Here is a 14,994-nt window from a genome sequence, read left to right on the forward strand (position 1 = left end):
TTCACAATCAGTAACAAACTGCTGATGAAGTTCCTCTGAGAACTTGGGCCTATATGCATCCAACAGTCATCATACATTTTCTCACACATAAAACACATGTACAAGACCATATGACAACACGTACAGTTGATATTTCTTAGCTCAAAGGGACATTATGACTGCGTATTCAGGTTTGTCAAGACACTTCATGTCATGAAGTGATGTCAACATTGAAGCGGCCTGATGCTTTGTGCCTCACTGCAGTAACATCCTTATCCCCACTAGAGGGGGGAATTCTACAGGAATTTTATTATCATTTTTAGAAGATGCAATGTGCTTTGCCATTAATTACATAGCTTCAAGAGACCTACTGTGTTTTTCATCTGGTTTATAACCATAAACTGGTTGGAACAAAATTTCAGATGTATAAAAGTACAAAAAATATGTATCTGTATTTTATTTTGTTCAGTTAAACTCCCATCAGTTCACAAAAGTGAAAACTCCTTCATACACAGATGTTATCCCTGAACACATTGATGTGTGATATATAAAAGTTTACTTCCAATAAAATAAAACAATTAAAAGCAGCTTAGTTTAAATAAAAGTCTCAAAAGTAATGGACATTTTCAAGATGGCAAACATCACAAACAGCATCACATCCAACACACAATCAGCCAAGAGAAAAACTAAACACTCTCAACACAAAAAAATGGAAATGCTCATTTTTAAAGCAGTGGTGCCAAGATTCTGTGAACAAGATCTGAGCAGTGAAACACACAGCAACCCACATGCCATAACAAGTGCATTAGGGAACAGAGACAAATTGAAGGAACACCCCCAAAAACCAGTCTGCACATACCTGTTGTGAGTGGCCCTAAACACTTGTCTGTGCACATTTACTACAAGTGAGCCTGAACACCAGCCTGCACATATCTACAGAGGGCAGGCCTGAAAGCTAACAGAATACAGGTGTTACTAATACCTGTAGACAGGGAGTCAATACCCACCGCTTCATGGCTTTAAGTGGCAGAAGCACAGGGACCAGACAAGTGTCAGAACAAGCCCATATGCTGTTTCAGCATTTTGAGACTAAAACGATGGTATATAGCCAGATAGGCAATGCCTATTTTGTGTCCTGGTATGACTAAACAGCTCTAGTCCCTCAGAAGGAGGACAGGGTGTGTGTGAATCCAAACATGTTGCACCTTCGTGAGGTCTCAATTCTCAACCTTGTTCAGTGACATTAAATGGAGATAGGGGCCTTAGCAGGGACCAGGTTGGCTCTGTGAACATTCCCATCCAGGTCATGTGACCCTAAATCCAGCCACGCCGAGCAAAGATGACCCTGTGTCTACAGGGAAGGTTGCATTCCCTCAATGTCTACAGTCAAACAGGAGGACACAAAACACTGTTCACAGCTTCCCTTCTTCCTCCCCCTTTCTGTGCCGAGTAAGAGTAATACCGTCCTCCATTTCCTTCTTTCTTTTGGTTGTGAGAATGAAAATTCATTCCATTCTATTGCCACCTCCTTTCTCCTGATATGGCCATGTGTAATTTGCCAGACTTTGGTCTGGGTGAAACATGAAATAAAAGGCAAAAAACCCAAATAAAATAACAGACAATATAAAATGAAACATAAAATACAAAATAAAAAACACGGCAACATGGCAGCAGGTATCCAGGGTCACCGCCTGCAGTTGGGGCCTGTAAGGGAGACGGAAAATTAATGTCATGTCAGTGCACTTCCATCAGACAAGGAGGCACCAGCCAGCTTTCAGTTTTCTTCCATATATTTTTAAACAGCTGCTTATTTTCCCTGTACTTTAAACAATGGGTAAACCTAAACTGCCATGAATAAATATATGTGATGTGAAATTTGATTACATAATGGAAACAAGCAATCCAATTTTTCTGGAATCTGAGAAATGTAATTTTATAGTATTCCTTTTTTTTAGTAATTAATCTACAGTGCACGAATGCAGCCTACATGGAAAACTGGTTGTACTAACACATCGTTTCCATGCAGAATTTTTGCACACACTTTATACAGAACGGATTCCCATGTGAGAGGCTTGGGCCCTCACAAATGAGCCTGTGGTTTGAATCCTGGAGCTGCGGCCCACCACAGAATGATGGTGGAGTTCCAGTACTGGCAACCGAGTCCCAGTTGCACACAGCAAGGAAATATAGGTTTTCCTAACAGCACCACTAAGTGAAATTCTCCTCAGATTTAAACAGGACTGCCAAACCTCAGTGTAGAACATTAAATGGCTACATGGTAGGTGATGTTTCACATATGTTCATCCAATCACAGAGATATACATTATTGGAATTTAACAGATGCTTTTATCCAGAGTGACTTACATAGGTTACAATTTTCCCATTTATAAAGCTGGATATTTACTGAGGGAATTCAGGGTTAAGTACAATGGCAGTGCCCCAGCAGGGAACTGAACCAGTAACCTTTTGATACGAGTCCTGCTTCTTACCACTGTGCTACACTGCCATCCCAATATATACTGCCTAACTCTTGAGTGCAGCATGCACAACATACTGTATCGGGGCAGGAAGTCAGCTAATTCAGGCAGACAAAAACAGGAGAGGAACTTTGGGTAACATCACCTCTGGATGTGGGCTCTGTTCTGGTTGGAAGGCGGGTGGGGCAGGGGTCCACATTCTCACGGTTGCGTGTAGGAGGGGGTGGTCTGAGGGAGAGCGAGGGGCGGGGCAAAGAGAGAGAATAATATTTCAAATCAGTCTTGATCAAAACTGTAGAGAGCTGAGACAGGTCAACATGATCACAAAAATCCAGTAGTTCTGTACTTGATTTAATTTCAACCCACTGAAATACCAGTACAACCTCCTTCTTCAAAGGATTTGTCTAAGACATTTTTCAAAGGAGTATGTGACTTTGACAATATGTGCCCCATCAGCAGGTAGTGTCATACATGCTGAGAATGTCACTGTAAGCACGTACAAAAACAGCCAAACAGGACCCAATGCAATACTAACTGTAACTGGAATTCAGGTTGGCAGCGACTCCATACCTACACAGCAGTGAGGTTTGGTAATATTTATCTGCTTGGGTTTAGAGGGCCCTGCTACTCATATTCAGTTTGTAATCCTTTGATATGTTGGTGAAATCATGGGTGACACAGACACTGTTACACCTCATTAGAGTTAAAATACTTACAAGTTTCTTCTGGAAGTGGGTAACAGCACATTGTTAGTTATTATGACAACTGCATAATAACTGATGTTCACAGGTGTGCTCCATATTGTTATGAAGTTGATGCAATGCAATAATGTGTGGTTACACAATGATTCCTTAAATAATATAGAGATTGTAAGGGACACAGGGACTCGGCTCAAGGACACAAGGCTCTGGTACCTGGCTGGTTTCTCCTTTATGGATCTCTGGCTGTCCTCATGTGACCTGGCCCTCACAACTTGCTCTGAGCTTGCCTGGAACACAGCAACACATGCCACACACCACACAGAGATGTATTAAAATTGACACATTTTTCTAGCTCTAAAAGGAAATTGTAAGTGGACCTTATCTTTTTTTAAAACCTCTGAGCAATTTGTCAGTGAGGTATTCGACCACTTTCCATGTCTCTTGCATGGCTGGCCGGGTAGAAAACGGTTCCAAGGATTTTCAAGGCCTGTGAATAACTTTAAAAGGACAATCAACAAATCATCACCCTCGAGTTCACGTCTGGTCTGCTTTTTTCTCTGGATGACATGCAGCGCCTCCTCTCCTCATCCATCAGTAATCGAGCGATTTCCTGTCAAACCAAACAAAGCCGCGACCAATCGGAAAGGGCTGACTTCTGGGGACAGGAAGTAACTAAGATTTGGAAGCAGTGCGAACAACTCTGCTATTAAGAAAGTGGTCCACTAGGAGAGCTAAAATTACAGTAGGATGGAGCCAATTAGCTGTTGGATTCCATAACCTCTTCAATGTGAGATATTGTTAAAAGGGTGGACACAGTCCCCCTCTGCCCCTTACCTCGTCCTGAGCAACTTGGGCTGCCCTTGTGTCTGCCTGACTTGCCTGTAAAAAAAGTGAGACACTTTTGTCTAATGCTATATTCATGCCAACTTCTGCTAAACTGAAACTACTCAAGGCCCGACATTGAAGATCCTTCTTGCTACGTTAAGCCATTGTATACACATGAACATAATGGAATGGATACATTACAAACATTCTGACAAAGCTCTGTGCATCTAAAAACTGCACTGAACTGCAACTATAGAGTATGCAGATGCTAGATGTAGGTCAGTATTAAGTTAACAGCTTAATCGAATGGTGAGCTCAGCTGGAAGGACACCTATCTGCACCTCTCAGACCTGGGTAAAGACACACTGTTCTTGAGTAGCAGAAGCTACAGGTGGGCAGTTTAGTCAATGTTAAGTAACCTCACTCACCTTCTGCTCCTCCTTGTACAACTTTCTGGCCACTTCCATGTCTCTGAGCTCTTGGTCTTGCAAGGCCAGACGGTTAATGTCCTGGGTAACTTCCTTCATGCTGTAGTTGCCCTGTACATTCCAGTCTGAAGGGGGTGTCAACAACACCATATTGCTCAGGAGGTTTCCTCCATTGTGGGTGGGTTAACCAACCCATCATTTCACACAGAGGGATTAAAAGGATTTTATGACCTACTAACCAAGAAAAACCTGCATGATTGTGTTAAAGTCTGAGGAGAAAATACCACTGCAAAGACAGGAATGGGAAACTGATTATTTTGAGGTCAGTGATTTTTATCTTCAAACCAAGGGAAGTTTTGGCAGGGAAAGAAAAAAAAAGATAGGCAGCAGGCAACAGAGATGGAGAGAGAGAGGGAGAAGCAGAAAGAGAGAGCAGAAGGGAAAGAAAGAGGAAGAAGAGGAGGAAGAGGGGGAGGAACAATCCAAGTGAACATTGGTTGTAGCCCACCACCACCTACAGCTCTGAAAATTTACATGCGTGAGCACGCACGCACACGCACACACACACACACACACACGTACGCACGCGCACACACACAAACAGACAGCACGCACGCACGCACGCACGCACGCACGCACGCACGCACGCACGCACGCACACACACACACAGAGAGAGATGTGCTCTCCTAGCCCTACCTGGCTCCCCTGGGTGGTGGGACGACTGTGAGTCCAGGCTCGTGTCAGGCTGCGTACTGAGGATCTCCTCCCATGGGTCCTGGGGCTCCCTTATATCCCTCCTCCCTTTGCTGGATTCCTCAAACCCTGACCCCAGTCCCTCTGCCCCACACCTTCCCTTTGGCTCCACCTCCTCCTGCCCTGCCAACACTCTGCTTATCCCTCCCTCCCTGTGACCGTCCCTGTCTGATTCAGCCTCTCCCTCCCTTTCTCCCTCCCCCTCTCTGCCCCCCCCTTGGTCCTGGCTCAGCCGGGGTGGGGGTGGTCTCGCCGGCTTTTCCTTTTTGCTAGGTGCCCTCTGAGTCTCAGCCCCGAGCTTTCCCCCATCTGAATAAAACACAGATCGTGAGGTTTGGGACCCCTCCCGCCCGTCCCTGCCACGCCCGCCCCGCCCCGTTATCCCTTGATGCTCAGAACGTCCGCCCCGGTCGAGGTCTGGGGGGATGGGTCCAGTGAATCTGACCCTCCTCGATTCAGGCTGCTTTGATACCCGGGCAGAGCCAGACGGAGATCGAGGAGCTGGAGGGGAGGATGGGGGGTGTGGGTGGGGTTGGATGGGTTTGGAAACAAGACAATGAGACAAGCAGGAGAGTTAGCGGCGCTAAGGTAGTGAACCTTACGGTTACTCACCAGTGGTAGTGATTAGACATTAGACACTAAGACAAAACTGCAGCACAGGGGGGCCAAAGCTCCTCAATGGCTCAAACAGAAAACACACAGATATGTCAAACGTTCTGGACTTGTCTAAACCACCCGATATGCATCATGCCAGATGTTGCCAGCAGGGCATGCACATTAATCAACATGCAGCATGATGAAGTGCTGCTGCAGCTTAGCCTAGCTGACCTCACCAATGCGAAATGCACTCACACACCGAAACAAAACTACTTCCAGGAACATGGTTGTGCTACTGCTCGTTTTATCCACCAATGATCAAAGCCTACCGGAATGCCAGATATGTTGTGACCGACTGCAAAGGAATTTTTCACCTACTTCATCAGATACGTGTTCATCTATTAATGGGGGTGAGTTTCAGGAATCCCATCCCTACCCATGACTCATCAGTAAATGTGAGGGTTTTCTTGTGTTTCCATTTAAGGTCCTGGAATTCAGGCACGTGCATTTAGAAAGCAGGCGCTATGCTCTCATTTCCCGTCCAGGGGCCGGATGGCGACCAAAAACAGGAAATGCTGACAGTGCGATAAGGAACGTGGAGACCAGCTCTGTCCTACACACCTCACTGCTGTGTTTCGACCAGAAATTAACCACATCCCATCATGAACACTGTGTTCTGACTGTATTGCTGTATGTTATATGCCACGCTGGTCCAGTATAGTTGGTTAGAAGATGGATTCTCCAAAGACAAACTGTAACTGTGTCTCTCACATTACTGAGAGTGAACTCCAGTGAAAGTTGGTGTGTGGAATACAGCAATCCTTGACCACCTTCCCCCCAAAGTGAATTCCTACAGGTACATGATAGAGTTCTCTCCGATGCATTCCAAGTTATTTGTTTGTTGTCAGTTACCAGAAATGCTTTGCTAAGAATGAGTCAGGCATACGGTTTTTAAGTTGCATTGCACAATGCTCTAGCTAGGCTCAGGCAAGGGGATGCTTCACACAACAGGAAAAGCATGGGAGAACGACTGCATTATAGCAAGGCAAAAGCGCCAAAACAAACACAGGCAGACACAAGGAAGGAGGAGAAAGAGAGTAATAACCCTTTCCCACTGGAGAGGTGGCTGGCTCATTACACCCCTTCCCCACTGTATAAGCAGACTGGTTCATTAGACTCCTTTTCCACTGTAGGAATGGAACCAGGCTGGCTTGCTTAGTTAAGATTCTGGGTGGTTTTACATTGTCGTTTTTAGTGGTGCTAATACATGTCAGCTCAGCACTCAACTTACCAGCAAGCTATGGGCAGATCAGAACCAGAACTGTACATATATATAACTATACTTTTTTGATCAGTAGCAGAACACTGTTCCCTCTACCCTCGCCACTCAAGCCCTGTGCTTCAGGTCTCAGTCCAGCCTTTACCTGCTTCCCTCTTCAACATGATGCCACAGGAGAGCAGCAGATCACCAACCTCCTCTGCCCTCGCAGTGTGGCTCCACGAAGACTTCCTGCTGCTTTTTCTTCTTCTTTCCCTCCTTCATCTCCTTCTCTTGCAGCTTGCGAGCAATGGCCTGGGGAAGAAGCAGTGTGGAGGGGAGGCCCCCCACGTTGACATCACTTCCTTGTTTTTGGAACTCCAAGTTCAAACAACCTCAATGATTGTGAGATCATAAAGGAGGGTAAACATGGACACAATCAGATGCAGCTCCCTGCCTACCGAAGTCAGCTACGGTAACAAAGAGCTGATTCTCTTTTGGACAATGTTACAAAATTGGTTCAGAAATAAAAAACACAAGCTACAGGGCGCTTGCTTTGAAGCACACATCAAATATGATTTTCAAACACATTCAACGAACTACACTTAAACTCTGTGAAGTTCAGTGTTGATTACAAGGCTCTGTTCTTGACCTACAAGGCTTTGTATAGCCTGGCTCTTCTGTGTCTGTCTGATCTAGTCTGGCCCCACTGTATTTATCTGATCAGCAACACACTGTTCAGTATGCTGATGCCAGAGTTTTTGTACCTTTTAAGATAAAATTTTCAAAAACATTTCAAAAAATTATATGTGCATAAATAAATCATTCTTAAAAATAATTTTAATAGTAAAATTGATTATCTTATAGATTAGGTAGGGGTTTGTCTTCATTTCAGTGTATATAGGTATTATATGTAGTGTCATATCTCATATAGTGTCATTATATATATATAGTTCATCATTAATAATAACTAAAATAACTAAAAAAAACTGACAGAAACTGTAATAGCCAGTGTTATACCAAATCAGAACATCATGCCTGGATGGTGACACAGCACCCTCATTTGACTTAAGGCAGGAAGAGCTGCCACGGGCGGTTACATGTGGGAGGAATGGGTACTCGGACGACTGTGATTGGCTCTCACCTCATCCATCTTTTCCTGTCTTCGTTGCTGCTCAGCCTGTCGAACTAGCCTGTCTTGAATCCCCTTAGCAACCTCAGTGTCACTCTGATCTCTGTGGGAATGACACAGTACAGCTTCTCAGATTTCACCACTTATGGTACACACACACGTACTCAGAGTGACATAGAGACACTCTTTCTGCCTGTTTCAAACCACACTTCAGCATGTAGCTTTTCATAAATGAACCAATTTTTCATTTAATGTGTTCCACAATGATACTAAAAAAGCCTTAGAAACAAGCCAGGCATAGATGTACATGTTGGCAGGAAGCAAGCACAACCACCTGTGCAAAACCCTTTCAACTGTACAAAGTAAAGGTACAAAAGTCAAGTCTAAATCAGTGCAATTTGAGGGATAATACTTAATTAAAGGGCAGAATGCAAGTAAACACTTCATTTGAAAGTCCCCAGGAAACCTTCATAAACACTTTCATCACACTATACAAAACCAGTCATAACCATTCAAAATATACCACAGAACTGACCTCCATCCAGACATAACCTCATGACATAATTACCACTCCACATAAAGGATGTTGAAAAATAGTTTTGACTTAGGAATGCTTAGGATTGGCATTACGTAATGCTTTCGAGGGCTTTATGTAGGCTTTGTTGATTGATCTCGACTGCATATGGGATGGTCACGAGCAGATCAGGAATTATAGGTAAGGCGTGCAGTTTAAAAGACCCACATGTCTCTCTGCCATCTCTGACCGCGGGCTTGGACCTGGAGGTCTTCCTCCTCCTGCAAACGCCGGGCCACCTGTATATCACTCCGGATCAGGCGGCTCTTGTGAATGTTGGAGGCCAGGTGACTCTCAACTGCAAGACAGAGACAGCGAGAGTCAGAGGTGGCCTCTGATATGACCGCTAATGCCGCTTTGTCTTTCAAATTCAGTAACCAGATTAAGCAGGCATCAGATTTGTTTTACTTTTTTTTCACAAGATTTTAAAATTAATTTCAGGGGCAACAAAACTTAAAGATGATGCAGTATTGAAACATTTTCCACCCAACATTAAGGCAGTCACAGAATAATGTTTGGTATTGAACACCCCCTTTCGGGTTATTTTCCCACAGACTTCCTTATGGCCTAACTAACAGAGTCACTGATCTACATTGCATCTGAGCTTTCAAAGGGGGTGGGGGTTAAAACATCCATGTTTAAAGCTATGCTTTTTATGGCATACAAGCAGTTACAGGGAACCAAGAAGTTAGTCTTCTAGTTACAGAATGAGTCCAATACCTATAATATGAGTCAATGACATTATAGTTGAATGAGTCTAAATGACCAAACAGTTAAAATGTTTCGGAACAGAAAGAAAATCAGCGCCTGTTTTCAACTCACTGTTTCACTGTCACACATCACGAAGTTGGAAAGTTTTTACTCTGAGATGGAAAAAATACCAAACTGACACATGTGGGACCCTCAGCAAGTTGGCATGAGAGAGAAATGCAGCCCCTGCATTTGGAGTAACCACCACCAATTACACTTTGTGGAAAAGTACTTTAAATCACAGACCAAGAAATATAATGAACCCCCATTACAGACATTTTGGTAAAGCCCTAATTGAGGGTCATTTCAGGACTTCCTGCTGTAAACCTATCTTCACAGGGATGCAGAAACACAGCACAATGTGTCTTTGGGGTTCATTCTTCCACACTGTGCAATGGAACTGGACTGCACTTTAATGAGGGACATACATGTGTCTTATTACAAAAATCAGAAGAGGTGCACAGTACAAGAATTAAGATGCCTTTAAGACTTTAAGAGGTGTCTGCATGAATACATACCAAAGTCATAGGGATAATAAGAATAACCTCTCCAAGGCTAGTAAAGACAATGACCCCCTTCAAACACATTGAAAACATCAGTCCATAGAGGATACACAGTGGGACACAGCAAGGTCCTCAGAAAATCATTTGTGTGACTGCTGAGCTTTATGGCATTTCTGTGGTCTTCTTGTTCTGATTACTTTCCCCCTTTTTCCACACCAATTACTTGAACCAATAAGCAATATTACGTGATCTGCAATGTTTCTGATTGTTACTGATAAGAGTAAACAAACAGAAGGCCTGTCAGTCAAAAAACAGGACAGTACCTTTTGCAGTAGGACTGTGACATCACTGTCTGTAACAGCCTGAAGAATTGTTCCATGTGGCCAAGGGGGGGGGTGGATGGGGGAGTTCAATGCACACATAGCTGCCCGTAGGATCCTTTCGCAAATTCCCCCCCACAAACCACGAGCAGACTGGTTTTTCATAACGTGATGTAACATGCTCATGTGACATTCAGAGGGGAGAATCAGCGACTCAAGACGGTGCTTTTTTTTTTTTTTTTTTTAATCTGTCTTTTTTTTCCCTCACTCACGCACAAACAGGCACACACGCAGAACACAAAAGGTCGACCTTTGCGTTTTCTTGGAGGCTACTGGCATTTGCTAACTGGGTCGATCGTTATCGAACCTCAGATCTGACTGCAATGGGAAATGAACAGAGGTGTCTCAGCTGCCACTGAGCCCGCTTCCTGTCACCGGCGCCCGAAGAGGGATGCAGGGCCACATACTTTCCTGCTCCTGGAGACTGTAGGCCAGGCAGCCATCCTCCAGCACAGCGAAGTCACGGCACACTGCAGACACAAGAACACAAACACGAGGTGTTAGGGAGGGGCTGGAAAGAGCAGACTGTGTCCTAAGGGTTGGGGTATTAAGGCAGGGCTGCAGAGAGCTACCAGGGCATTAACACAGGGCTGCAGAGAGATAGCAAGGTGTTAAGGAAGGGCTCAGACCCGGGTTACCTTTTACATGTGGCGTCCCATTGGCGGCTCTCTGGTTACTGGCCTAGTTCCATAGCTACTAGTCAGCACTGCTGTCTTTACTGTGAACGCAGTCCAAATAGGCCCAATTTTGGGTTAACTCTGTTTGCATTAGCTTCAGAATACATTATTGCTTCCCTATAACATCCCAAATACATGGAACATGTTTCCCTAATATCTAACATATTAATCTTCTAGAGCTGCGACTGGATGGTGGTCACAGGAGACACCTTTCTCAGATGCAGGTTAAGACAATATAAATGAAGATGGCTTTATTTATGTTTTATTTGTATTCAACAATATTCCCCCATCTGGTTAATGTCATGGCTGTCAGCAGTATTCTGCATAAGTCTATCGAGACTCCACATCTGAGGTTGCACAGGGTATTTTAGCTGCTTGATAACATCCTGCACTTCTAATCTCCACTATCAGATACAGGGTGATACAGAAGCCAGAAACATTAAACAAAGTCCTGACTACTTACAATAACCAACAATAATAGTGTCAGGTTCTGTGCCTGTTAGAACTATACAAGGCCAATAGCAAACTATAGCCTTTACCTACAGTAGTACTGGAATCATACAGACTACATATTCCCCTTTTCCACCCCAGAGCTTTAACCAGCCAGGCTAATAATGCCCCTTTTTTACTGTACAGCTGGAACCAGACCGGCTCTTTATGCAGCTCTTCCCCTACAAACCAGACTAGGTCATTATACCCATTTTACTCCACAGAGCTGGAACCAGCCTGGCTCATTATCAGTGTCTATGAGAATGTAACAGAAGGCTGAACACATCCAACAGATGCAAACTGACAGGTCAAACAGTCAATGACATTTCACAGCACAAAACATGCTAACATGATGCTAACATATCATTAATTAAAGGAATCTAAAGTTGTTGTTGATCCATTGTACACAACTTCTACAGTAAGCATATACAAAAAAAATTTAAGACATTCTGAATTTGCTCTGGCTCATATACACTTCACCCATTCACTACACAGCAACAGGGAAGTGAAAAGCCTTGAGATTTCTGAGAGATGCGATTTAGCGGACAATGAATCCTTGATGTCTGTGATGACATCACTTCCGGACTGGAAACTCCAGACACCTACAGGAAACTACAGGAATCCCCATTCTTTATAAGATCCCTGTTTGCACCACCAGCTTACTAATTTAAATTTAGCCATTTAAGAACCAAATAAAATAAAAATACCAAAAAAATAAAAATACCAAATAAAAATCTTCCGGTCTGTCACAGACTTACAACCATAACACCCACAATCAATGTTGACATTGTTAGCTGCCAGTTAATTTTTCTGTTCCAATACCAATGTGCACACACACACTGCTGCATGGTGAACCGTCTGAAAATGTGCTGCCATTACGCCCCCATGGAATGAGAACGCATCACCTAAGGTCTGCAGTAACACATACTTTTTGATGTCACACACATCAAAGCCTGATGATGATTATTATATTAATAAGCACTGGAGACAACAAGCTTCACTATGGTGTATGAGCAAAGGTCTGTCAGTAAAAGGAAACTTTACGTTCTGTTGTAAATATTGGCAAAGTCTGGGGTACTGCAAAATTCAGGAAGCCAGGTCTACGAGACCAAACAAGCTCTGAAGACAGGGAGTCACACTTTTATGTCAAAAGCCTCTTTATTCTACAACAACAAACTTATAATTGCACATGTTGATCCTCACCTTTACTATAGAGACATATTTTTGCAAAACAATAAAAGTTAATGTACCATTATTTCCACAACCAAAGCGTCACACAAACCCCAGAATACCATTACTGGCTGTTTTCAGTCTTGTGGAATGAAAAACTCCCATAAATATACTTGCTGTGGCTTGATGTGCCTAGCGCCCTAGCCTTATGATGGCTCAGTGTAGGTAATTTCAATCCCCACAAAAAGAGAAACAGCAAGGTAGCAGATTTAGAGGAAAACAGCTGCAGGAAGGTGAGGGCACTCCACCCTCAGCCCCACACCCCTCCCATTGTCTCCCTCTTGCCTCATTGATTCCTCATAGGATTACCCCCTAAAAACTGTAAATCTGGAGCTAGTTCAGGTTAGCCACAGGGTAAGGAATAAACCTCTCCTAGCACTGCAGTTCTATGGAAATAAACTTGGCTTCGCCGCGGGGCCGCATCACACCACCCTGTTCTGGTGTTATAGTTCCATGGTGTGAATAGTGTCAAAGAACGTTAGCTGACGTAGTTCACTAGAGATTATCGGCTAATGTTCGCTTTCTGAGCTAGTCTGCTTGCACAGTTGCCAGCTGAGGAGCTAACTGATGCACTTTATTATTTTAGTTAAAGTAGTCACAATGTTTCTTATTCTGATAGAATTGGGGTTTATGGTATATTTACAGTACATTTATGGACAGTGAATTGAAGCATTGGAACAAACTCTGACTCATTGGAAATGTATATTTTTCCATAGATGGATATATATTTTTTAAAGAAAACGGCCAGGTTCAGGTGAGAGAGTAGGGCCAAAATGACGTTACTTCACTGCATTGCCCACAGCAACCCAATATTCAATTAGATTAATGTTATAAATTGATATGGATCAATTTATACCTCTTATTAGATTATAAATTCTCTGTTTGGTTGTTACATTTGCCTTTTGGTTGACAGCACAATGAGGGAGAGAGGAGGATACAGAGGGAGAGAAGGAGAGAAAGCAGGATGGATTCAGCAGAAAGAGAGAGAGCAAGAAAAATGTTTTTGTTTTGGTGTAACACTCATGTTACTTACTAGCAATTCATTACAAGTATTATTGTTGTAAATTAAAATATCATATATAGAAAAATATTAATGTATTAACTGTTATCCAGTGAATGAGTGATTTAGCAGGGGGGGCTGAACACTTTTGCAAGGCACTGTATGCATATCACATTCTCATTAGGGGATGAGCCCCCCTAAAGGTCTGATCCAATCGCCCCTGGTCCGAACCACTTTACGAGCTATTGTTTAAAGGCAAGTTACGTTACCGGTAGGTTAGTCTTTTTAAGACAGTCGCTGGATTTGTCACATGGCCAACTTGTTACATTAAGATCCAGTGTATTTAAAACACACATTAGTGTTGGTATAAACCTTTCAGTCATAGTTTACAAAGCATTTTCCGAGGAAAAATAGCTACCCAAATCGCCAACAAAACTAAGCTATAATACACGCTACAAAAGTAAACAAGAAAGGCGACATGTAGCAGCCTACAGTAATCTGAAAAAGAAATACACTGAATGTATTAGTAATACACTGAATGTATTAGGAACAGACTGTGTCCACAATGCAGTGTCTGATTTATTCCTTTTAATACACACAATCACATAGTATCTGATATTTCTTATACTTTTCTATTACTATTGTAAACATATGGCGCTATGGATGGGAAGACAGGTGCCAAACAGACGCAGGTAAGTTAGCTACTTCACAAAATAGTTAGCAAGCTATCAAACTCGATTCCAACCTACCTTCTTTCACTCCTGGTAAACGGTTCTGATCAATACTGAAATCAGCCATGCTCACAATGTTTCTAAAACTCTGTGAATTCGTAGATTTTTCTGCGCTGGAATGAGCGCGGTTCACGGGCGCTCGACCGAGGTTTAAAACTTCCAGTGCTGACGTAAAGGCACAGCCCACTCTCGGTTTCTCTCTCTCTTCTCCCTCTCCGTCTTCAGGAGACGTGATTTCACAGTGTAATTCAATCAGGCAAACGTCGTTGAAATCTCAGATACAGAAATGAGATCGGATCGTTCCCATATTTAAACGGAATAATCGGCACATCTTCGCTTTTTCTGTATTTCTCATTGCACCTATTCTTCTTTTATAAGAATTTATATATTTTTGTACACAATATATCTGGCTGAGCGCTAATTGAACGTTGTCTCCCCCCTGCGGTAGATTTGTACAAACGACAGTCTTGCACAAACAGGGGACAAGGAAACGTATCCAGCGACGGAAG

At 43.2% G+C, this 14,994-nt stretch overlaps 1 protein-coding gene across 2 annotated transcripts; it reads right to left on the reverse strand.

The window, feature by feature from the left end:
• Positions 1 to 488: 488 nt before the first annotated feature.
• On the reverse strand, positions 489 to 14,692 carry LOC118795307 (coiled-coil domain-containing protein 50-like). Of its 2 annotated transcripts, XM_036553707.1 has the most exons (11): positions 14,504 to 14,688; positions 10,766 to 10,828; positions 8,894 to 9,023; positions 8,164 to 8,254; positions 7,235 to 7,334; positions 4,411 to 4,535; positions 3,992 to 4,036; positions 3,684 to 3,767; positions 3,371 to 3,444; positions 2,602 to 2,684; positions 489 to 1,683 (listed from the first exon to the last, which is right to left on the reverse strand). In XM_036553707.1, exons 1-11 carry the CDS (start codon positions 14,550 to 14,552, stop codon positions 1,664 to 1,666), a joined length of 864 nt encoding a protein of 287 aa, XP_036409600.1. In that variant the 5' UTR covers positions 14,553 to 14,688; the 3' UTR covers positions 489 to 1,663. The 2 variants fall into 2 exon arrangements, with proteins under 2 accessions (XP_036409600.1, XP_036409601.1); XM_036553708.1 differs by lacking the exon at positions 3,684 to 3,767 and having other exon boundaries at positions 14,504 to 14,692.
• Between the last annotated feature and the right edge of the window lie 302 nt (positions 14,693 to 14,994).

This window comes from Megalops cyprinoides, chromosome 20 (genome assembly GCF_013368585.1).
Source record: "Megalops cyprinoides isolate fMegCyp1 chromosome 20, fMegCyp1.pri, whole genome shotgun sequence".
Classification (NCBI taxonomy): Eukaryota; Metazoa; Chordata; class Actinopteri; order Elopiformes; family Megalopidae; genus Megalops; species Megalops cyprinoides.